The sequence below is a fragment of the Hemitrygon akajei genome, chromosome 5 (assembly GCF_048418815.1).
Source record: "Hemitrygon akajei chromosome 5, sHemAka1.3, whole genome shotgun sequence".
Taxonomy (NCBI): domain Eukaryota; kingdom Metazoa; phylum Chordata; class Chondrichthyes; order Myliobatiformes; family Dasyatidae; genus Hemitrygon; species Hemitrygon akajei.
Window position 1 is genome coordinate 78,926,966 of NC_133128.1, and position 25,448 is coordinate 78,952,413.

A 25,448-nucleotide genomic window follows, 5' to 3' on the forward strand; every position below is an offset into this window, starting at 1 on the left:
AATTTAAATCAGTGGAATGAAATTTTATAGTTAATTTTCAGTACAGCATATAACTGGCAGTAAACAGTACATAATGCCTTGCTTGTAAAGTTGAAATGGCTTTACCACATTGATTTTGCCTTGTATCTTCAGACACTGCATGACATGTGAATGAGGGGCAAACTTGTGAGATGAAGCTGTCCGTGGAACTGTGTACCACTGGCAGTAATCTTCTGATTTCCTTGTTTAAGTGCACATTCTGCTCATTGAAGTACTTATGAAATTTACACATCTCTTTGCCTTCACAGTGAATTTTAGACCAATCTGCCAGGTTCCATTTAATTTGAAGATACCCTCAGTAGCTACTTTATTAGGGGCAGGAATGGAACCTGGTGTGGTCTTCTGCTGCTGTAGCCAATCCACTTCAAGGTTCAACACATTGTGCATTCAGAGATACTTTTCAGCACGCCACTGTTGTAATGGGTGATTATTTGAGGTGCTGTCACCCTCCTGTCAGTTTGAAGCAGTCTGCCCATCCTCCTCTGACCTGACACATTAACAAAGTATTTTCGCCCACAGAACTGCTGCTCAATGGATTTTTTTTGTTTGTTTTTTTTTTTGCACCATTCTCTATAAACTCTGGAGGCTGCTGTGTGTAAAAAAACCCTCAGGAAATCAGCAGTTTCTGAGATAATCAAACCACTCTGTCTGGCAGCAAAAATGATTCCACAGTCAAAGACAGTTAGATTACATTTTTCCCCAATCCTGATGTTTGGTCTGAACGGCAACTGAATCTCTTGACTATGTTGGCATGTTTTTATTCATTGAGTTCCTTCCATATGTTTGGCTGATTTAATAATTGCATTAACAAACAGGTGTACATAATAAAGTGGCCACTGAGTGTATATGGACATGGTAAATTGGATAGGCACTAATATTCATTTATTTCAGTGACTGGTGAGTTTAGCTGTGGGAAGACAGAAATTAGAATAGAATCAGCCCCACCTTTCATATTATGTCAAAACATTAATTTTAGTAAAGATAAAGGACATAAGTAGACTCTTGTATACAGGTAGAAAAAAAGAAAAAGTGCATTAATGGAACATTTCTTCCAGCCTTAGGATGTCCCATAGACTTTTATTACTAATGACATTTCTTTAAATCTTTGCCCCTGTGGTAAGATGGAAGTGATTTTTTTTTTTAAAACCTCCAGAAATACTTTAAGTAAAGAAAGATTTATTCCATTATGTTACTGTTTATGTTCCATTATTCTTGCTGTTTTACAAGTATGCAATCCTTATCAAATTCTTATATTCTTTTACAGTCTATTCCACCAACAGATGGTGACAGTGACATGATCGCTTTAGGCCAGAGAGCGAAAAATCCTATACCGAACATCCCTACAACACTAGACAGGCAAACAAACTGGAGCAAAGATCTACCTCTTCCTACTCCAGAGCAGAAGATGCGTCAGCAGGCCCAGGCTATATCTTCCTCTGTTATTCCCATCAATGTGACTGGTACAGTTCTAAGTCTTAATATTTCTTAAGAAGAACTACACTAGATTATAAGTTTAGCAAATGCAAAATGATTTACGTAGTGTGGAAGAACTGTGTCAGAGATATGTAACTCTCCATTACATTAGTAAGTTACTGTTGATTGTTACTGGTAACAGTGATTCTGGATGGTTAGAGGAGGTCCAGGTAGAACTTTGTCATTGCCCCAATCGGTATCCAAATTCACACATACTTAGACACAGACATGGTTGTTGGCTATCTCTCCTGAACATCAAATAAAACTAAAAACTCTGTATTTTTTTATTCTCAAGAAAAAACAAAATCAGCTTTTAATAGGATTACATTGTTAGTTTATTCAATGAAAACAGACTTTTATAAGACATTTGTCTGCTAACTTTAAAACCAAATTTCCAATCTGAAAACATTTCATTTTGTGCTGTTTCCATCTGACATTTAAACTATTCATTGTTTTCCTTCCAAAACTCAAAATTATCTCCTCAAATTCCTTCATATATCATCTCAGCAGTGGTATTAGTATGTTTAGAATGAATAGGTCAACATTGCTTTGAAAATAGTGAATGAATAGCTTCAAAAGAGGTTTGGGAAATTTGCTGCCTAACATGAAGTTAGAAAGTGCCCTTATTTGTATTTACTGACAATAGTCTGCAATCATTGGGGCTGTGCAATGAATTGACAGTCATTTGTGGACATCCAAGATTGGCATGCTCAGCTGAATTTTCTGGCTGTCATAGATGAAGTACATCAGCACACAATACCATGTGGCAGAATTAAAACATTTGCTTCACACCAGTTATACAATATCTCTTCCTGATTTTATAAGAAGAAATCCATTCTACATTTATAATTAATGAACAATTGAATTAGATTATTGTCAATGTGATTACTTTATCTAGCACCTACTGTGTGTTTGGAATGATATTCCAAGTGCAGGTGCCATGGAGATGCCTTTAACAGCCATATAATGCTCTGTTTAACTAGCAGGATTTCAGCTGCCATTTGCAGTATGCAATGGATGACAATGAATTTTTCCATGCTCCAGTGATCCCCTAATTTCCAGAACACTCAGAAGAGTAGTTTGTTGAATAAACTATCATTTTCACTCATTGGTGACCAAAAGCAGAGGTGTATATTATTTTGTTGGACTGACCCTAAGTGCAATGAAAGTGTTATTTTACTGTACCGTATTATCAGGCATTCCGGATGACTTCCTCCTGTGTGATTGGATTCCTTCCTTTCACAAAGTCCTGTAAACTGTCCTTCTATGTGGAGCAATGAATAGTCTTAGCTCTTCACAAGTTCCCAGTCTGAAATAATGTCCCTACCCCTTTGATGCACTTTGGAAACAAAGCATATCTTTCCTTCTTATGTTGTCTCTATAAGTGTTAAATTATTTTTAACCAAACATTGGAAAGTTCTGTCCTCTAATACTACTCTCATTTTTTGAGCTTTGACTCCAAGTTGCAGTCCACATTCATCTCTCCCAGTTTCTCATTTGGCTGACAACTCCACATGTGTGGACCAAGGCACTGGGTGCTTGTAGACTATTTCATCACTGTATCCAGTTCTCATTTTCATTTATACTCACATTGTTTTGGGGGCAGATGTATTGGATTGTGACTGTGAGTTTTTCTCTTCTTACCAATCATGTGTTTTCATGTTAGAGTTAACGACGTATATGAACAAAGAATTGGGGGCAAGCAGAATCACTGTGCAATAGTCATTAATCATGTTAAGATTGCTGGTGTATGGCCCTTCCAAATCAAAGTTAAGTTATGCATATAGCTTGATGATTTTATCGCTTTCTAATACATGGTTTCTGCAAATAGTCTTTGTGCCCCTCTCCTACTAAGGAATTTACCATGGTTTGAACAACATAGCCCCTCCCAGATGCATCCACCAGCTGGGCCATTTTGGGTTTCTTTATTTGGGCAGTCTTAAATTAAGTTTAGAGACCATCTGTACATGTGCCCATAAATGGATATGAAATCCATCTTAGAAACTATATAATTGTATGAATGAATTAAGCCACTTTGAAAGTTAGTCATTGCTGAAATTTTAGTGATGGTCTATTAATTTTGTCCTTCTCTAATTCTCAACAGTTCAAATTAGACAATACAATATATGTCCATGCTAAAACAAATAATCAATTTCTCAGAATGCTCTACTCAACTTTCTAAGTTAGTTGTTGCCTATAACCTGAGATATAAAGTAAATTCATTACTATTGTCCTCTTTTTTCATTCATTATTCATTTTTTCCAAATCTGAGTGCTGAAATGGCCAAAGGTGGTCACACACTACAATGAACTGCTGCAGTTCTTCTGGTGATGCTATTCCCACAGTGCCGTCATGTAGGAGTCCTAGCATTTAGGCGCAGTGGATTCCAGTTAATTGGGACACTTTGGGACCAGTACATTTTAGCCAAATTAAGCAGCTGCTACACTAGCTAAAGTTTCATAGAAATAGTCAAAAAGGTATAAAAGACAAACTATCATTTAACTGAGTAACAAATCATGTATTTAAGTGAAATACAGAACAAATTAGAACACTACCAATACTACTACTGTACTATAAAACTGTATTAGTTCATAATAGTTATCAACAGAGGAATTCATCCAGTGTGTTCTTTTGATTGACTGTAAATGAACAAAATCAGCACAGACACCTAGGGTAATTTATTCAGCTCGTATCAGATCTTTTTGTGGCATCTTGGCAAGGATCTGAAATTTTTTGAAGTCAAAATAAAAAGCAAAATTACCTAAAATCACTGCTTTTTGAATAGGTGTCTATTGGCCCAGATGGGTAACATAACAAAAGCACACACAACTGATGCTATTTAGAAACCATTCACTCTAAGCATGGTGTGGTGCCTAATGGCCCACACTGACTCACACACGTGACTGAATGTGGTGAACTACATATACCTGTCTGGACACGCCCCCTGCTGACTGCTCCTGTGGCTCCTCCCACAGACCCCGGTATAAAGGCGATTGAGGCCTGAGCTGGCCCTCAGTCTCCAGGATGTAGTATGGTGGTCAACTACTGCTTGTTCTTTCTTCCAGTCAATAAAAGCCGATATCTCACCTTCACGTCTCAGAGGGAGTTATTGATGGTGCATCACTGGCTCTAGTTAGAAACTGGGTTCAGCGACAACCTTCCAATTAAGTAGAAGAGTATCCCAAATAAACAAAGGGAATCCCAGCTATCTTCTTGATTAGTTTTTGTTCTTTAAGAGTTGTCCAAAATAAGTGACTAGTGATTAACCAATTAGCCAATTAACCGGACTCCCCTGTATTTCCAAGTCAAGTTATGGTCAGTTTGATGGTAAATTGCAGGTGCTAGTGTTCCCATGCATCTTTTTCCTTTCTGCTTACTAGCAGTAGAGAGTACAGGTTTATTGGGCACTGTTGGCATAGCCTAGATGAGTAAACACAGTGTATTTTGTAGACAGCTCACACTGCAACCACAGTGTGATGACAGCGAATAGGCTGCAACACTGTTCCACTGCAAATTCTCTTTGAGGGATACCTACCCTGAAGAAGTTTAAATCTTCTCTTCAACAGCAGTTCAGTGAGACCCTCTCTCACCATTCTCCCTCTATGATCTTTGCTACCCTCAGAATCGTCAATCATCTTCTCACCCAGACTCGCTACCACAGCCACATATCCTTCCTTGACTTCATTGCAATCTTGTTCAGATCCCTTCTTCTCCAGCCCTTTACCTTTTCCACCCACCTGGCTTCACCTATCATCTCCTTCCCCTCCCCCCCCCACCTTTTTTATTCTGGCGTTTTCCCCCTCGCTTTCCAGACCTAAGAAAGGATCTGGGCCTGAAACCTCAACTGTTTATTAATTTCTGAGTTCCTCCAGCATCTTGAGTGTTGCTCTGGGCTTCCAGCATCTGCAAAATCCCTTGTGTTGGTGAATAGAATGAATGTTTAAGGTGGGATTAGGGTTCAGGATTGGGATCAATTTCAGAAATACTTTCAAGATACCACCAGCAAACAATGCGACTAACAGCAACGTGCTGCAGACAGCTCACAAATCTTTGAACATTGACTTCTCTAACTTCCGTTAATGCCCCTCCTCCCCTTCTTACCCCATCCCTGACATGTTTAGTTATTTGCCTGTTCTCCATCTCCCTCTGGTGCTCCCCCCCCCTTTCTTTCTCCCGAGGCCTCCCATCCCATGATCCTTTCCCTTCTCCAGCTCTGTATCACTTTCGCCAATCACCTTTCCAGCTCTTAGCTTCATCCCACCCCCTCCGGTCTTCTCCTATCATTTTGCATTTCCCCCTCCCCCCACTACTTTCAAATCTCTTACTATCTTTCCTTTCGGTTAGTCCTGACAAAGGGTCTCGGCCCAAAACGTCGACAGCGCTTCTCCCTATAGATGCTGCCTGGCCTGCTGTGTTCCACCAGCATTTTGTGTGTGTTGTTGTTCACAAATCTACTTCTCAGATTCAGATTCAGATTCAGTTTGTCATTTAGAAACCACAAATGCAATGCAGTTAAAAAATGAGACAACGTTCCTCCAGAATGATATCACAAAAGCACATGACAAAACAGACTACACCAGAAAATCCACATAACGTTTGGCAATCCCCAATCCAGAGTCCGGAGAGGCTGCTGCGTATTAATATCGTGCTACCATCTTAGCGCGTTCCCCGGAAAGGAGCTCCAAAACCACCAGAACAAGAACAAAAACTAAAGCTTACAAGACCTGCACAAAACCACATAGTTACAACATATAGTTACAACAGTGCAAACAATAGCATAATTGATAAAAAAAAAACAGACTATGGGCACAGTAAAAATAGTCCAAAGATGTTAAAACACTATAAGTTCGAAAGAAACCATCACACAGTTTTCACAAGTCCTCAGAGTCCCGATTGACTCGTCATCCCATGCCGGCGGCAGAAGGGAATACCCCCGCTATGGACTTCCACGGCGCTGCCCGACTCAGCCTCGCAGACGCAGCACACAGTGAAAGCGACCTGACCGCAGCAGATTCTGAGTCCGTTGAACCTCCGATCATCCCCTCCGGCACAGCTTCTCCGAGCACCATCTTCTGCCGAGCATATTAAGACGCCCCCACCAACGGCCATCAGCAACGTGACCCTGAAGACTGGGGGCCTGTTCTTCCTAGCAGAGACCCGGACCTCACAGCAGTAGCAGTAATGAAGAAGGTCTTCCTGGAGATTTCCAGATGTTCCTCCGTGCTCCCACGTCCGTTTTCAACCGATTATGATTGAGCACGGCACCCCGTTTCACAAATAACAGATAATCAGCTCCGGAGTGGCCGCTGCAAGCTGCGTCGTGCTGCCATCTTGGATCAAACTTCTTTCAAATATGAATCTACTACTAAGCTATGTGCGATTGGAGCTTGTGATTTACATTTTGATTGTGTGTGTGTGTTTGGGGGTAATTGTGTGATCTGGCACTTTGCCATCTCTGAGGGAATTTGGTGAGGTTTGGAGCAGAGCGTGCAGCCTGGAGACGGGACTCGAGCCCATGATCGATTCCATTGCTTCTCTCTGATTGAGGCATTGAGCAGGGCTGAAGTCAATGAGGACAAGAGTGGAGCATGGGCGGGTTTTCGGTTCTGTCTGCCTGTGCTTGAACGGTCTTCATCTCCCTCTTGCTAGCTGCTGTTGGAGGAAAGTGCAGGAGTCTAGGGATTCACATTGCCAGGATTGATCAGAAAAGCTGTGGACTTGATTTGGGGGACTTTGAGGTTCATGTTGCATGTGTTCCTGGATTCTGTTTACTCTTTTTCTCTTGCTGGTTTTGAGCAGTTTGATCAGGGCGATCGATGCGGACTAGGGCACTTAGGTGAAGGAAGGCCCTGTGCAATGCATTGGCTAGTGGCGCAGTGCTGGACTGAACTCCTGGCTTCATGTTTGATACCCTTTCTGTTCACTCGCTTCTTGCACAATTTGTTCTTTTTATTCGCACGTTGGGTATTTGATGTTTATTACAAAGGGAATTGAGTACAAGAGCAAGGAAATCCTCTTGCATTTGTACAGAGCCCTGGTGAGACCACACCTGGAGTATTGTGTACAGTTTTGGTCTCCAGGGTTAAGGAAGGACATCCTGGCTGTAGAGGAAGTGCAGTTTAGATTCACGAGGTTAATTCCTGGGATGTCTGGACTGTCTTACGCAGAGAGGTTAGAGAGACTGGGCTTGTACACGCTGGAATTAAGGAGATTGAGAGGGGATCTGATTGAAACATATAAGATTATTAAGGGATTGGACAAGATAGAGGCAGGAAATATGTTCCAGATGCTGGGAGAGTCCAGTACCAGAGGGTGTGGTTTGAGAATAAGGGGTAGGTCATTTAGGACAGAGTTAAGGAAAAACTTCTTCTCCCAGAGAGTTGTGGGGGTCTGGAATGCACTGCCTCGGAAGGTAGTGGAGGCCAATTCTCTGTATGCTTTCAGGAAGGAGCTAGATAGGTATCTTATGGATAGGGGAATCAAGGGATATGGGGACAAGGCAGGAACCGGGTATTGATAGTAATTGATCAGCCATGATCTCAAAATGGCGGTGCAGGCTCGAAGGGCCGAATGGTCTACTTCTGCACCTATTGTCTATTGTCTAAACGGGTTCCATGATGTTTCTTTGTTTTCTGGCTGCCTGGGGGAGGATGAATCTCAGAGTTGTATTCTGCATACATAGTTTGATAATAAATATACTTTGAATCCAGACAAGTTGAGAGTAATTCTGCACAGTCCTGACTGATTTGTTCCTTTTAGATTGTACAACAATAAGTTGGTCAGGTGAATCACTCACAACAGTGTCTGACATGTTTTTGTAGCCATTATATTTATATGGCTGGTCCCTTTGAGTATCTAGTCAATAGTGACCTCTAAGACGTTGATGGTGGGCAATGTCATGAATAGGTGCTTTGATTTTCTCTTGTTGAAGTTGGCCATTGTTTTTGCAGTTTTCTTCTTTCCTTATAACATTAAAAAAAAACACAATCTTGACCTATCAGGTTTGTGCCAGTTCACAGACCAGTTCCATTCCTCCATTGTCTCCCCCCCCACCCATAACCTACTCTCCCCACCTTATGTTATGCCATTTATTAGCCCATGCCTGAATGTCATCCAAGTCTTACTTCATACAGACATGTACTACTTCATTTTTCAAGGAGCTGCGAATGGAATTAAACACAGTGCAATCATTAGCAAATATTCCCATTTCTGGCCTTATCATGCTAGGAACGTCACAATGAAGTAGCAGAACATGTTTGGGCCTAGAACACAGCCATGATAATCAGCAAGAACATCCTGGGGAATGACTGCCAACATCTATAACCGTCTTCCAGTATACAAGAATAAAAACAAAAACAAAATGTGCTGGAACACTCAGCAGGTCAGGAAGTGTCCGTGAAAGAGGCCCTTCACTAGATGTCCATTGTACAAGGTATGTATCCAACCACAGGAGATATTCTTCTTGACTGGACTTCAGTTTAACCAAGAATCAATGCCAATGGTGCCCCACTGTTAATGGCAGTACCTCTCACCTCAACTCTGGAATTAAGCTCTTTGGTCCATGTTTAGATCAAGGCCGTTTTGAGTTCTGGAGGAAAGTACCCTTTGCAGCTCTAGGATTCGATCCTGATTTCTCGCTGCCTGTGAGGAATTTGCATGTTCTCCCCATGACTGCATGGTTTCTAGCTCCATTCCACTTTACAGCAATCATCTACTGTAAATTGTCCTCTGTGTAGCTAAGTTGCTAAAGCAATCTGGTGGGAAGCTGGTGAGCCAGTGGGGAAGAATAAGTTGCAAGGCTATATGGGAGCAAGATGAAGGGGAATTGAACAAATGTCATTGCTCTCATGAGAACTGTTATTAACTCAATGAGTCAGCTTCCTTCTGCATCATTATTGTGCTACAAAACCCAAAATGATAGCAGTGAGCAAGTTATTGATAAGTAAGAGCCATTTTAAAGTGCTGCTGATGACATCTTCGCTTATTTTGCTGATGATGGAGGGTAGATCGGCTGAGAAGTAGTTAGCTGGTTTGGATTTGCCCTGCTTTGTCTGACATACCCAGGCAATTTTCCATATTGTAAGTTGGATTGCCAGTTACCTGGAACAGCTTGGCTAGAACTGAGGCTAATTTTGAAGCATGGGTCTTCAATACATCAGATGAGAAGTTATCTGATCCCAAAGACTTTGTTGAATCTAATGCTCTCTGACAGTTCTTGAGTCAGTCAAATTGTATGAGAACATATTACAATGATGGATGGTATCTCAGAGGAAGCCTTGAGGATCATGCACTCGGAAGTTCTAAATACCATTGTGTATGTCTTTGATTTTGACATGCTGGCCTCTGCTATTGTTGAGTATGGAAATATTCTTGGAAGCTGTTCCTCCCCTTTGCTGTTTAATTGTTTATTATCATTCATGCCTAGATGCATCAATAATGCTAAACTTTAATCTGATCCATTGCGAATGGGATATCTGTCGTGTTTTGTTTTTGCCATTTAGCAGCTTCATCAGGTTGGCATGTTATCATTTGATACACATGGAACAGCTGCAAGCATGCTGCTCTGTATGCTTCATTCATCTAGGGTTGATTCCTTGTGTTGATATTAATGATGGCTTAAGAAGTATCCATGGTAGTGAGATTATAGTCTATGATGTACATTTGTGCTACTTTTGTTGATGGTTCCAGCCTCTTATGCCCTGTCCTGAGCTGTTTTGTGTCTACTGCAATAAGAAAGATTTGTCATGTCTCTCAACACAATGGAAAGGTCCTTGATGGGAAGGCAGAACATTGTCCCCATGCAGTGGTCATTTTGAGCAATGCTATCATGGACAGTTGCATCTGAGATGGGTAGATTTGTGAGGATGAGGTCAAATATGCTTATCCATCACTCACTGACTGCCACAGACTCAGTCTGACAGCCAGGTCCTCTGGTGTGAAGTCCATTCAGTCAGTGGTGCTTGGTAGTGGACATTGACGTACTTCACATTCTGTGTCCTTGCTTCTTTCAGTGCATTTTAAGAGCATTGTTTAACACTGATTCATTGGTTGCGGAAGATGGGAGAACATTTCTTTGTCCATATTTAACCTGAAATCATGGAATCTGGAGTCAGGGTTGAGGACTTCTATGGCTATACAGTATCTCCTGCCTGTGCAGCCCCCTCTATTGGCAGATTATGATGATGGAACACAACGCATGATCAATACAGTAGGACTCTGTGTGAATGACTATGTAAGGTTATTATCCAGCCCCAGCTGGATAATAAGCACAGATGGGCATTTCAGATCACTGAGTTCTTGCCAGCCATCAGAGGGCTTTCAGGGTGGTGTCGCTAATAGAGATGCTGCCAGCCAGCAAAAGAGACCTTGATTCCATCCAAGGCCTGGGTTCTGTCTGTGTGGATTTTATATGTTCTCTCTAAGGCAGACCGGGTTTCTTCTGGATGCTCAGGTTGGTGGTTTGAATAACCACTGTGATATGTCTCTAGTATTTAGATAATTGGTGGAGTTGAGGAGAAGGTGGAGAGAACTTGGTGGGCTAATGAGTCTGCTTTCATGCAGTATCTCTATGACACTTTGTTGTGTTAAACCTACCCTAGATGCATTTTATTCTCCTCATATTCCCAATGTGTTTGGAATGTGGGAGCAAACCAGTTCACCTGAAGAAAACCCAGGTAGTTACAAGGAAATTGTTCAAACTCGGCACAGACTGCACTGGAGGTCGGAACTTAAATTGGGTGACTGGGGCCATGAGGCAGAAGATTTATTGCCATTGTGCCACCCCTGAGGAGAACTCTGCAAGGATGATTGAGCTGGGAGCAACTTTTACTGAATCCATACTCTATGACTAGGTTGATGTCAAGTGGTTTTATTCTTTATCTGTTTCAATGTGGCAGTTATAACATAACCATAATGATTGGTTTCGAGCAGGGTTCCAACCTGGGTCCACAGATCCCTTTGCTAATGGTAAGGGTCCATGACATAAAAAAGGTTCGGAACCCCTGGTTTAGAGTCACGTTTCAGCCAGACTAGACTTGTGCAAACCTCTGTCTGTGTCACTGCCATCAACCCTTATGCAGCTGGCTTAGCCAAGCTCTACCCTGTAGTCATTCATTTGGTTGAGACATCACCGATTGCCACATTATAGCCAGTCTGATTGCATTGCGACTGCTGCTTGCAGTATGTTCTTGTTGATGTAGTGAAGTAGTAGATGGTGTTCACCAAAGTATGCTTCAGGAAGGTTTCATTATTAACAGGCAAAATGGGCAGGAACAGTTATCACATGTGGCAAAACCACATTCAGACAGGCCTCTTCATACAATCTCCTCTACACATGCCCAATGATTCCTGCTTTGCATTGAGTTCACCCCTGACTTAGACTCACCCCCGTATAATTAAAACTGCATAGGCCAGTGAATTGCTTAGCAATGTCCATGTTCCCTTATGGTATTTTCTGACATTATGCACACTCATTAGATGGTACATCTGAATGTCAGCATGTCAGGGCATGTGGAGGACTGCTGAAACGTACAGTGCACTCCTCTCATTCCTGCAGTCTCCCAGGACATGAGTAGTCAGAGTGAGATTTTGAATGTGGCACACAGGGGCGCCTTCACCCACCCATTCATTCAGCTGGTTGTTCAATACCTAGAATGGGACTCTGTGCCCTTCTAACAGTCCCTGCTAAAGCAGTCACATTAAAAATTACCTGCATGTGTCTGTAGCCTGGTACAAGGGCAACCCTTTCACCTGTATTTTCCCTCAATGTTCACCTGATCCAGTCCATCACAGATAAAGCCCTCCCCACCATTGAGCATATCTACATGGAGCATTGTCGCAGGAAAGCAGCATCCATCATCAGGGACCCCCACCACCAGGATCATGCTCTCTTCTTGCTGCTGCCATCAGAAAGAAAGTACAAGAGCTTCAGGACTCACACAACCAGGTTCAGGAACAGTTATTACCCTTTAATTATTAGGCTCTTGAACCAAAGGGGATAACTTTGCTTGCCCCATCACTGAACTGTTCCCAGAATCTATGGACTCACTTTCAAGGAACCTTCATCTCATGTTCTCGATAGTCATTGTTTATTTATTTATTTACTTGTTATTATTCTTTCTTTCCTTTCTTTCTTTTTTGTTTGTTGTCTTTTGCACAATGATTGTCCACTCTGTTAGTGCAGTCTTTCACTGATTCAATTATGGATTTATTGGGTATGGACACAAGAAAATGAATCTCAGGATTGTATATGGAGACATACGGTATATGTAATCGGGTAATACATTTACTTTGAACTTTCATGTTGTATATGCCATCCTGATGAGGTCACCCTTGCCCATGCTGCCATGTAATCTTGTGCTACTCCAAAAAATGTACCTACCGCCTGTGAAGATGTTCACCCTCTATCCCTTGCTAACTTAAGTGCCTCTTTGAGCACTTTTAGTTCTGCTATATGCTGACCTGTGGCCCAGGAGCTTTCCTCCTGCTGTTAGATTCCTTTTTTAATCCACAACAGCCCATCCTGTTCATGAAGTTCTGCCATGGTACTTCCTAGACCCATATGCAAATGAAGTCAACACATCATTCCCCTCTTTAGTGTTTCTCCTATAAGCATCTCATCACCCTTTGCATTAGCTCCATGAAGCCCCGTGTGGATCCATTCTATCCCATTAAACTGGCTGGGTTAACCAAACTAACCCTTATTACCTGTCCAGGTTTGTCAGCAGGTAACAATACCCTCTCCCATTTTGGACTCTGCTCATAGTTTCCCAGTTATCAGGAGAATGACTATGTTGTAAGATGTGTGCAAGACTATCTGATCCACCAAAGTAATAGGTTCTGGTGCTCCAACAGCCCAAATTGCACAGTTTATTGTACGCATGCATCAACAAAATTCTAACGCTACAGGATCCCACTTCACAGAATATTATGCTACAGGCCGCAACTTGTCACCATATTCTTGATGTACTGCAGCACAAAACTAACCCCCCGCCCCACTGGATAATCGCAAAAAATATGGAATGTTCTGTATATTTCCATCACACTCAAAGCCAGCGCTGCAGCTCAGGCTTGCTTTAGGTGTGCAAAGACCTGATCGACAGTACCTCCAGCCTCCATTCTACCTTCTCCTTGCCCTGCTTTCCTCCTCTTACAAAATTCTGTGAGCTTAGTGTAATTTTCCACAAAATTGCAACAGTAGTTTAGGAGCCCCAAATCTGATAGTTTCTCTTCACTGCATGGGCAGGGAGTTAAAAATTGTTTTGTTTTTTTACGTCCCTTGGGCATTACTTTCAAGCTCCTCATTTTCTATCACAAATACACAACTTCAGACTGTCCAAACTGTACCTTGAAATTTGTCCCCAATTTTCAAATACCTGTAAATATGTATAGTAGTAATTGTGATGTCGATCTGCATCAGAATGGGCTGGCTCATTTGGGCAAGAATGGATTTTCACCCTAGCCCCATGACCATTGTGGTTTTACTTCCAATGAGTGAGTCAAGATGGTTACCAACATTGAATCCCCGTTGTCTACCAACATAGTGTACTGCCAGCCCATTGACATACATTCTGGGGTCCCTCCCTTCCTACTGAGGGCCAACACTAGTCATTTCATCAGGTGTGCTTTTAACTCTTCTGTGGAGATCTAAAAGACAGTTCCTGCTACACTGCCACTCAAAGTAGAGAGGTGATCCTCAAATGCAGAGTGCATCTTCCTTGTCCCTTGCATCTTCCATCTAGACCAGCGATTGAATCAGGTTTAATATCACCGGTATATGTTGTGAAATTTGTTGAATTGCTATAGCAGTACATTGTAATACATAATAATAAAAACTATAAATTACAGTAAGTATATATATGTAACCTTCAGGTTCAGCCAGCAGTGTTAGTCTAGGGGAAGACAGGCTCCAGCACTGCCAAACTTGTGAAATCTCATTTGTCTGGATGCTGTGCAGTGATTTCCCCTGTTACAAATCCATACCATGAAACAACAAACAGTACACCATATGCAATTAAACGATTGAGCTATTTAATTCTTAATTTGACTATAGGGTTAGTAAAGAAAACAAAAAGAAAAAGGACCCATTTTAATGAAACAGTCTAATGCGCACATTGGAGTTCACAATTTTCCCGTTCGTTCATTCTCCATCGATTTTCCCCTGGGCATCATCGACTCCCGACCCCATTCCACATCCACTCCGCCCTGCAATCTACAACCTCTCCATCATCTGCCAAACTAAAGCCCACAAATAGCTCGCTCTGGGGCACACAAGAATGAAAGACATTCCCCTCATTGGACTTTGCACATTCCAAAACCCCCATTATCTCTAGTCATAACCCAAACACTCCTGCTACAGAGAAACCATTACATTAGCAGTGAAACCTTTCCAGGGCATTACAAAAAAGTATATACAAAAAATTAAAATTAAATAAAATACGTAATGCAAAAAGAGAGGAATAATAAATAAATACTGTACATTATTTATTATTCCTCTCTTTTTGCACTATGTTAATTAATTTACTATTTCTTTTTCTGATTGCAGAGGGGAAGAAGCTAAAACGCTGACTGTGTCTCTTCAGGCTCCTGTACCTCCTCCTTGGTAGCATTGAGAAGAGGGCATATCCTAGATGATGGGGGTTCTTAATGATGGACTCCCATCTTTTAGAGGCATCTCCTTCTGAAGGTGTCTTCATTGCTGGGGAGGCTAGAACCTATAATGAAGTTAGCTGAGTTTACAATGTTCTAGTGCTTTTTTTTGCTCCTGTGCAGTGGCCCTTCCATGCTAGATGGTGATGTAACCAGTTAGAATGCTCTCCATGGTATATTTGTAGAAATTTGCAAGGGTCTTTGGTGACATACCAAATCTCCTCAAACTCCTCATGAAATATAGCTGCTGTTTGCCTTCTTTGTAATTGCATCAATATGCTGGGCCCAGGATAGAATCTCAGAGATGCTGACACCCAAGAACTTGAAACTACTCACCCTTTCCACTTCTGATCCTTGATGAGGACTAGTGTGTGTTTCCTCGATTTCCCCTTCCTTAAGACCACAATCAATTTCTTGGTCTTACTGACATTGTGTGCAAGGTTGTTGCTGCAACACGACTCAAACCAGCTGATCTATCTTATTCCTGTACATCTCCTTATCGCCATCTGAATTTCTGCCAACAATAGTTGTGTCATCGGTAAATTTATAGATGGTGTTTGAGCTGTGCCTAACCACATAATTGTCATGACTACTGTATATCCTGTCTTCCCACAATTACTGCACTTAACTTGGCTTTTACTCCTGTTCTTACAATCCTGGGCCATTTACCCCCTACCTCCACACATACAACATTTTACATTGTCTTGTCCTATCTTGCACCCACCACTAAGGCTGTACATTCTCCCGTTCTTCCCCTCTCTTTGCCTAGTTAAGCATTTCATTAAACGTGTTGCTGGCGGGTAACCCCATTTTTATTATCCGAGTCAGATGTGGACCCATGCCGTCTGTCAGAAGTTGTAAGCTGTCATTGTCCCATTTAGGCCACTATGCTGATATTTTCGGTCAGCATAATCCTCAACGTTCTCCTTCGGCTCTTGTGTAATTGAAGTAATTTTAGTCTAATTCACCTGTCCTTTATCTGCCTCTGTAAAGGACCTCAGTTAGTCCTCTGAGGATCTGCTTCTCCCTTTGTCAATTATTATTTTGGATTTGGTCAGACACTGCGGACCGGACATGGGTATTTTAACCTCTAAAAGGGTGTGTAGATCATCAAGAGTTGGATGATGAGCCTCCCTTAATTGTTCAACCTTTTGTCAAAAAAGAACATTATCATCATTACATTTGATAGTGGATAACTCATTTTGCAACATCAGTTTCTCTGTTGCTCTAAAAGGTTCTTCCAGCCGGGGCTCTGTAGCACTATTCACTATTTTCTTCTGGACAACCCGGAGGGGTGCTACTTTTGAGGTACCCGCTGTCTCCTTGCTATACAGTGGAGGTTGTGAATCTTTATTCTGAGTCCCAAACTCATCAACCAAATCATCCCAATCCACATCATGTTCTGCAGGCACTTTTGGACTTATACTAGCTGTCATTCACCCAAAAACAGGGGGATTCTAAGCTTCTTTGGCAATTGCTGCTGTGGTGATTGCTCAATAATGGTGTTACTATCACTAAGGCCTTTTCGTATTTGCCTTTTCCTTGTCCTTTCCTTAAATAATTTGCTCAGATAATATGCCGTCTGGATTGTAACCCATCTTTACCATTCTTGTATCATGTTATGATCATGGTGTGCTACCGTCTGTATGAGGGACCCTTCCCATTCCCACACTACTTCACTGCTTCCTTAGGCTTCCTTTATTCTGCCTTATAGTATCTGCAACTCTAGTTCACCAAGCCCATGTTTTAATTAACTGATTTCCCAAATCAGTTGTAACCCATAGCCACCTGGACCCTATCCGTCAATTACTCAGGTACCCCAGTTCCCCGTTCTCTGACATCGAACTCCTCACACTCCAAGAGCTCTTTTTACCACAACTTACAGTCACAGTCAATTGATTTCATGACCTAACAGGGTAGTATCTCAAACACACTCACTCAAATAGGAGCCTCATAATCAATTGTGGTCCAGTGTGATACGTATCTAGTGACCACGTCAATTGTAGGTGCAAACTGAAAGGCCACATGGCGCTGGTGTTCAAAATAACTGGCACAAGGAGATGAGTTAAAGCTGATCTACCTGAGCTTAAATTTGGTACAGCTTTTAAGTTCTCAGTTGATGAGATTACCAGTAAAACTATATATTGATAACAGACTGGTGGCTACAGGAAGATTCAATTAATTAAGACAAGGTCCTGATTACATAATAAAATGATTATTTACAGGTTTAGCAGCTAACCTAATTTTCTGTTACAATAATGGGTGCATACTACAGTATAAAACATATTTAATGAAATTCCTGAAACTTGGGTGTTGTTGCTGCTGTATTTCATGTCTCTATTTTTAGGCTTTGTCTGTGGTTCCCTGTTACATTAGCACAATCTGCATCCATATTTACTTACTATTAGCCCTCACTATTATTCCCTTACAACATGTGTATGTAGGCCTCCGTTAGTCTCGATAGACCATGGATTTGCGCCTTTGGAAAGTTTCCAGGGCGCAAGCCTGGGCAAGGTTTTTTTTAATGGAAGACCAGCAGTTGCCCAAGCTGCAAGTCTCCCCTCTCTACGCCACAGATGTTGTCCAAGGGAAGGGCATACAGCTTGGTACCGGTGTCATCGCAGAGCAATGTGTGGTTAAGTGCCTTGCTCAAGCACACACACGCAGCCTCAGCCAAGGCTCGAACTAGCGACCTTCAGATCACTAGACGAATGTCTTAACCACTTGGCCACACGCCAACACTTTACAATATGTAATATCACATGGTCTACCCTAAAATATATGTTTAAATATGATTTATCCAATGTGTTAAAGGAGTCTAGTAATGGTCGTGGAAGCTTGTACAGATTCCAATTTGTTTTGCATTCACCATTACAGGAGTGGGTTTTGAGAGACAGGTCATTGGCCGATATTCCTTTGCTCATCCTCAGTCAGCACTGCAGCGAAGACGGAAGTTAAAAAGGCGAAAAACCATCAGTGGAATTCCCAGGCGTGTACATGAAATAGGTAAAACATGTAAAGCTCAGTAATACTGTCTGATAAGAAATGTTCCCTGCAGTAACTACCTGAATTTTTTAAAATCCAGAATTGAACTCTGTAAACCAGAGCAGGTGTTCTTACACAGTAGACTTCCAATAATAGAGACGTGCAGTAATATACTTGCAATAACATGACCATGCAACGTTTTAAAGCCCTTAAATTACTTGTTACTTTTTTTTAACAATGGAAAAGCAGGAAGTTAATGTGTGCAAAATCAAACAAGCGTATCCATGCAAATCAAGTAATATTGTAGTGATGTAGATGACAAGTAAATATTGAACAAGACCATTGTTGTTCTTCCAAATAGCTGAGAGGACATTCAGAGCCCTTGTTGAACAGGTATCTTGAAAGGCAACATGTGCAGCACACTGGAGCATTCCCCAAGTATTCTACTGAAATAGCCCCAGATTTTGTGTGCAAATCTCTAAAGTTGAAAGTTTATAGCTCTCTGGCTATAAAGGGAGACACCATCACAATGCCACATTGAAATCAAGCCAACTTCATTACATTTTTGAAACACAGCCATATTCTAAGCTGACCATTATTTTGACTTATTCCTGTTTATTTCAATTAGTTCATAGGTCCTTAGAATGGTACAGCATTGAAACAGGATTTTTGGCCCAACTCTTCCTTGCCAGTCAAGATGTCTATCTATGCTAAGTCCATTTGCCTGCAATTGGCCCTCATCCCTCCAAAGTGTTTCTATCTATGTACCTATCCAAATATCTTTCAAACATTATAATTGAGCCTACCTGTACCATCTCCTCAAGCAACTCATTCCATATATTCGCTAATGTTTCTGGAAAAATTTACTCCTCATAGCCTCTTTAAATCTTTCCTCACTCGCTAGAACCTATGTCCTCCTAGGCCAGTGGGATTTCTGCCACACCTAGCATCTCAGAAAATTTGTTCAGAATAAGCTTCGGAACAGAGGCCTTTTGTTGCAAGCTTCTCTTGCTGGCAGCCAAAAAGCCTCCAAAACTAAGGGAATTGAAGGCCTTTACATACGTTCTGCAACTGCACATTCATTTTTATGGGACGTTTTCTGATTCTGCCTTTTATTAACAGGTTCCAATGAATCCTCAATTGCTAAAGAAAGGAATGTGATTGTTCACGTTAACCCAAAATTAGACTGTCACAGTGATGAAGTGAATTCTACCAGTGCCCGGTCTGGGACCAAGGACTCAGAGTGCCAGACAGATGATATCCTTATTGCAGCGCCATCAGTAAGACGGATCCGAGCTCAGCGGGGCAGCGGCATCACATCTTCCCTGTCACATTCAGATGGGAATATCACAACTCTGGCTGACGATTCGTCCTCAATGTTCCTTTCACCAATCGACAACCACGTCCGTTCCCGTAGCCTTTCTCGAGACGGTGTCAGAGTTTCACTGTTATCTCATGAACTAAGTCAGGACAATAGTGCCGAAAGCATCGTTAGTGCCGCTGAAAAATACTTGCCGACCCCAGAAAAGACAGAACAGGAAGACGACAAAGCCAGTTTGTTTAACCAGAGTCTGCAGAAACATCATTCAATAGGTGTGACTGTTCAACCAGAACAAAGCACAGAACACAAAGTCCAGGTGACAAAAATGTCCAACTTTGTGCCAGAGGCTGACATGGGAAACAGTGAGATCTCTTCAAATTCAGATACCTTTGGGAGTCCGGTCAACAGCCTCTCTAGCACAGGAGTTATCTTAAGCAGTCAGATGGATCAGAAGGAGGACCATCAATCGTCCAGTGGGAATTGGAGTGGAAGTAACTCAACATGCCCTTCACAGACATCAGAGACAATCCACACTGCATCCTCACCACCACTGACAAGTTCTTCACACTGTGATTCAGAACTATCCTTGAATACACCAGCCCACACTAATTATGATTCACCAGGTTTCCTTCTGGAGCAGTACACATATCAAGGAGACAAAGTTAGAGGTCACAGGGCAAACTCCTTTACTTCCACAGGGACAGAAGTTGTTGAAGATCTCAATACAAGTAATGCAAGTGATGCGGAATGGAACTATTTACACCATTGCCATGATGCATCTTGCAACCAAGATTTTAGCCCTAGGCATTCAAGGACCAACAGCTTAGGGTGCCCAAGTTTTGCCAGTATGGGTACATGTGATAGCTTTATTGAGAGGCCACCCTCTTCCAAAACTGACTCGGGCTCACATTTCTCTGTGGATACTGAAGGATATTATACATCCATGCACTTTGACTGTGGTTTAAGAACTACTAGAAACTACATTTTTAACTATGCATCCACGGGCTCTGATGGAATCCAGAGTACAGAAAATGCTTCAGAACTTGTTGAGCTCCCTCTACCGGATCCTTTAGAACTAAGAAAGCAGAAGTTTCGGGGCCAGAGCATTGCTCTCAAGAAACCAAAGGCAAAACCAGCCCCACCAAAACGCAGTTCATCTTTGAGGAAAAATGAAAGTCGTACAAGTGAGAGCTATCAGAATGAACCAAAGACAAACAATGGGCAGGATGGGACTGTATCTTACAGAGATGCACAGAAGTCATTGCAGCTTGACCTAAGTCTTGCATCTGACGGGTTCAAATGTCCAATGCTACCTAATGACAGGAATGTTCCTTGGGATAGTTGCAGCACATATGCAAATGATAATGAGTTATCAGACCCTCAGTTCACCCCATCTGAAACACCATCATTTAAAGATGAAAGTGCCACACAATCAGATTATGCAGGCCTCTGGCTCTTGAATGACTTAAAATCTAGTGATCCCTACAGATCATTATCAAACTCCAGTACTGCAACGGGCACAACTGTGATTGAGTGCACAAAGTCTCCAGAAGGTTCAGAATCACAAACATCCCAGTCAGAATCCCGTGCCACCACTCCATCCCTTCCCTCCATTGACAATGATTTCAAGCTGTCCTCTCCAGACAAACTGGCAGGTTTGGCATCACCATCAAGTGGATATTCCAGCCAGTCAGGAACACCAACCTCAAATTTACCAACACCTCTCTTTCCTGGTCCCCTGTCTCCAAACAGTGGAAAAAGAAAGCCAAAAGTTCCAGAGAGGAGGTCTTCTCTACAACCATCTTATGCAAGGGATGCTAATGTTACAAAGAAAGACCTTGAATTACCAATTATACCTCCAACACATCTTGACCTAAGTGCTCTTCAGAATGTGTTTAAAAGCAAGCCTTCTGCTCAAAGAAACCAACTGCATATCTCAAATCAAAGTAAAGGCAGTGAGGCAGCTGAACGGCCCAACAACAGTCCATCTGTTTCCCTTGCCATTACCCCATCAGTGCTACAGTCAGTACAGCTTCGTTCTATTAGTAAAACCAGACAACCCAGGAAAGAATGCCAAGAAGAACCTGGCATAACAGAAGCAACTTGTACAGAGCCTGTCACACCACCATATAGAACTGAACCACAAGGTTATAATACAGATAAGTGCAATGAATTTTCCAGTTTACCGCCACAAAAATCATCTTCCCCAGAAACAAACACCAAGTTATTGGATGTGGAAAGTACTCATGCACTTCAAGAATATAATCTGAATGAAGAAAGTGTGACCCCTTTACCCTTGCTCCCTTCAGATGTAGAATCATTAAAAACTAATGGGAGTACACAGATCAAAGAGGTTGGAGATGATCAATCAACTGCAACAGCAAGCTATCAGGCTGTTTACAATAGCTGCACAGATATCAGTGAAACAAATTTGGTGAAGAAGAGCTCCATACAAGAAATATATCAAGACTTGAACAATTCCAATAAGGAGTTTCAGAACGAGGTACTTGCACAAGAAATGGGAGGTTACAAGAAACCTGAAAGAGTGCCTTTATCAAGTAACACTACACCAGAATCCCTATCTGCAGCACTATCAAAACCTGCAACTGTGGAGAAATTGGAAAGAAAACTTGACTTTGACTCAGTTAATGAAAATGAAGCTGCATCTGCAGGCGTAATTCAACCAGAATCAACAGATGCACAGAAGCACAGTAGGGACAGTGTTGAAGAAAAGACCAAGAGGTCGCAAGATGGCAGCCCAGATACAACAAGAACAGCCGAAGCTCTGTGTGAAACTTCTAGCGATAGCCAGTACAAAGGTAGTACAGGTAAAAGTTTATTCATTTTAGATCCACATCAAGTTGTAGAATGAAATTGTTAAGCTCAATATTTAGCACTGATACGGTAAAATAATTTGTTAATAAGTGTTGATTCCACCACCAAAGTATTCTTTCATTGCACAAAATCTGAAATGTTTTGATTATTTTCAGAACACACTGTCAAACTCAACCATTCCAGTAAGTGAAACAGATCTACTTGAAACATATACAGTAATTAAAACATAAAACATATAATTAACCCTTATAGGTACAAAGAATAAGCAGATTGTGGATGATTTATGTTTTTATCCAGACCCAAATGTAGGTTGGTGTGCTCGCTTTCTTTTAAATCAGATATTGTTAATTACGCTTCGTTAACAATATTTAACAATCTCTTTTCAATGTTTTACTTTATTTCCTTTTTATTGATCAATAAATAGACATACTGTAGGTATTAAATTGTTTTAGTCCATACATTTTAAGCATTGGATATGCTTCATATACCTACTGCTCATATTTCTCATCACTAGCTTTATACTCTACAATAATTACATCTGAAATCAAGCCTTTCTCACTGATTCCAGAATTAAAGGCAAATTACTGTAAGTGAGCACAGAACTTAACTTTTTGCCTGCAGCCAAGAATACATTCGAAATATAAGGTGAGATCCTATAATGAGGCCAGCTTTTCCTGAGGCTACTCTGGAACACCTGTGTGCAGTGAATATTGGAAAACTGAGTGAAAGGGTTCATGCCAGGATAGAAACCTGATTTTAATCAGGTTAAATTAATTGGAAGAAAATTTGGCATTTTATATCATAGATATTCTTGTCTATGCTTAATATGTCCACTGCAGATGGTACATATTTCTTCAGTTTCCTATTCATTTAAATAGGATTCTCAACCTATGTTTTTAAATGTGTTTAGGTTATGGACTAAAATACGAGCTTCCTCTATATTTTCCAAAACAGATATGCTGATTTCTTTTTAATCTCCATCAGCTCAACAAACTTCTTGTCATATGAGAAAATGATAGCTTGATTCTGAAAATAAATAAAGGAGAACCTAAAGTAGTTCCAAATGGACTCTTTCAAATATGGACGTGTGATGAGTTCCTCCTGACTTGCTCAAGCTGCTTCTTTCTGCTTAACCATGAGTTTTCATTAGAGTGTAACACAACAAATATACTGTTTAATTTTAGGAACATTAATGCTATATAACAAAAATGAAAAACTTATAGTGATCTCTGTGAATTTTGCACCATTTTTCCAATGGAATAATTTGAAAATAAGACATGCTCGAAATGCTTAGTCCTTAATGTGACATTTCTCAGGCAAATTTTTAAGAAAGGATGCTAAATGGAAACTAATTTTTCTGGAAACTAAATGATAAACATTTTGAGTATTCATTGGGAAGCTTGTTCCCATGTTAAATTTACAAAGGAAATCAAACTTTAAAAGGAAAAGGTGGAAAAGTTTAAGGCAAGCTCAAGAAGTCTTGAATAAACAATTGTAGAATACTGCTTATGTGAAGTAAGATAGCTCAATGCTGTATGTGATTAGTTACATTTATGTAGAAGCAGATTGAAATAAGTGAATTTAGTTAGGACTGTTGCTCTTTCTGCTCACTATTTCTTGACCAGATTTTAATAACTTCTATAAAAGCAGGCTATTTAACCATACTAAAATATTAAATAATGGCACACAATGAAATATTAATGAAATTATATGCAGACTGCTGAAGTAGATATCATAAATTACTGTTGTTCATTTCTGCAGATGTGGGACAGGTTGAGAGTTATTTGGCTTCTGCTGTAGATCCTCAAACTAATGAAGATAACGTATTCATATCACCAAACAAGCTCCGTACAACTGAAGATCTTTTTGCTGTGATTCACAGGTCAGAATCTTTTATAATTATGTTTCTGCAAGTATTGGTCAATAACTCAAAAATAAGCAGATTATGTGGTTTCATGGTGGTTGCAGTAGGGAACAAGATACAGATTGTACAGGAGATGAATAGGATTAAGAGATTGCAGATGTTGTAGGAGGATCAAGAGATTGCAGATGTGGAACAAAACAAAAATGCTGGAAGAACTCAACAGGTCACACAACATAGGGGAAAAGGAACTATTGATATTACAGGTCAAGACTCTTATCAGCTTGGAGGAGCTACACGTAAGGAGCTGGAAAAACTCTGCAGGTCAGGCAGCATCTATGAATGTTTGAGTTTTGTCGATACAGGTTTGGTTAATATCATTGGTGATGTGTGTCAGAGTTTAATCTACAAAACATATACTTTACTGTGGAATAGATCAGTGCTTAATTATAAGACCATAAGATATAGGAACAGAATTAGGCCATTTGGCCCATTGTGTCTGCTCTGCCATTTCATCATGGCTGATCCAGTTTTCCTTTCAGCCCCAAACCCTTCATGCCCTGACCAATTAAGAATCTATCAACTTCTGCTTCAAATATACATAAGGACTCGGCCTCCTCCACAGTTGCTTGTAGCAAAGAATTCCACAATCCCACCACTCTCTGGCTAAAGAAATTCCTCCTCATCTCAGTTCTAAAAGGATGCCCCTCTGTTCTTAGTCTGTGTCCTCTGATCTTAGACTCTCCCATCATAGGAAACATCCTCTCCACATCCACTCTATCAAGGCCTTTTACCATTTGATAGATTTCAATGAGGTCACAACTCATCCTTCTAAATTCTAGTGAATACAGGTCCAGAGCCATCTAATTAACTTCATATGATAAGCCATTCAATCCTGGATTCATTTTCATGAACCTCCTTCAAACTCTCTCCAGGTTCAGAACATCCTTTCTAAGAGAAAAGGCATAAAACTGCTCACAATACTCCAAATGAGGCCTCAACAGTGCTTTATAAAGTTGCAGTATTACATCCTTGCTTTTATATTCTAGTTCTCTTCAAATGAATGCTAACATTGCATTTCCCTTCCTCACCACAGACACAATCGACAAATTAACCTTTAGGGAATCCTGCACAAATTAACCTTTAGGGACTCCCAAGTCCCTTTGCGCAGTTTTTTTGTATTTTCTCTCCACTTAGAAAATATTCAATCCTTTAATTTCTTCTACCAAAGTGCAGGACCATACACTTCAAGACACTGTATTCCATCTGCCATTTCTTTGCCCAGTC

The 25,448-nt window shown here is 41.0% G+C and overlaps 1 protein-coding gene across 9 annotated transcripts in view; it reads left to right on the forward strand.

Annotated features, from left to right (window-relative positions):
- nhsa (Nance-Horan syndrome a (congenital cataracts and dental anomalies)) overlaps positions 1–25,448 on the forward strand; it is a 463,259-nt gene that overhangs the window by 427,270 nt on the left and 10,541 nt on the right. For 7 of the 9 annotated variants that reach the window (XM_073045846.1, XM_073045845.1, XM_073045848.1 and 4 more), the window contains 4 exons: positions 1,304–1,499; positions 18,037–18,165; positions 19,267–22,293; positions 24,062–24,182. In XM_073045846.1, the coding sequence (XP_072901947.1) occupies positions 1,304–1,499; positions 18,037–18,165; positions 19,267–22,293; positions 24,062–24,182 (3,473 nt within the window). The remainder of the gene's footprint in view (positions 1–1,303; positions 1,500–18,036; positions 18,166–19,266; positions 22,294–24,061; positions 24,183–25,448) is intronic. The other 2 variants (XM_073045847.1, XM_073045854.1) reach the window with 2 other exon arrangements.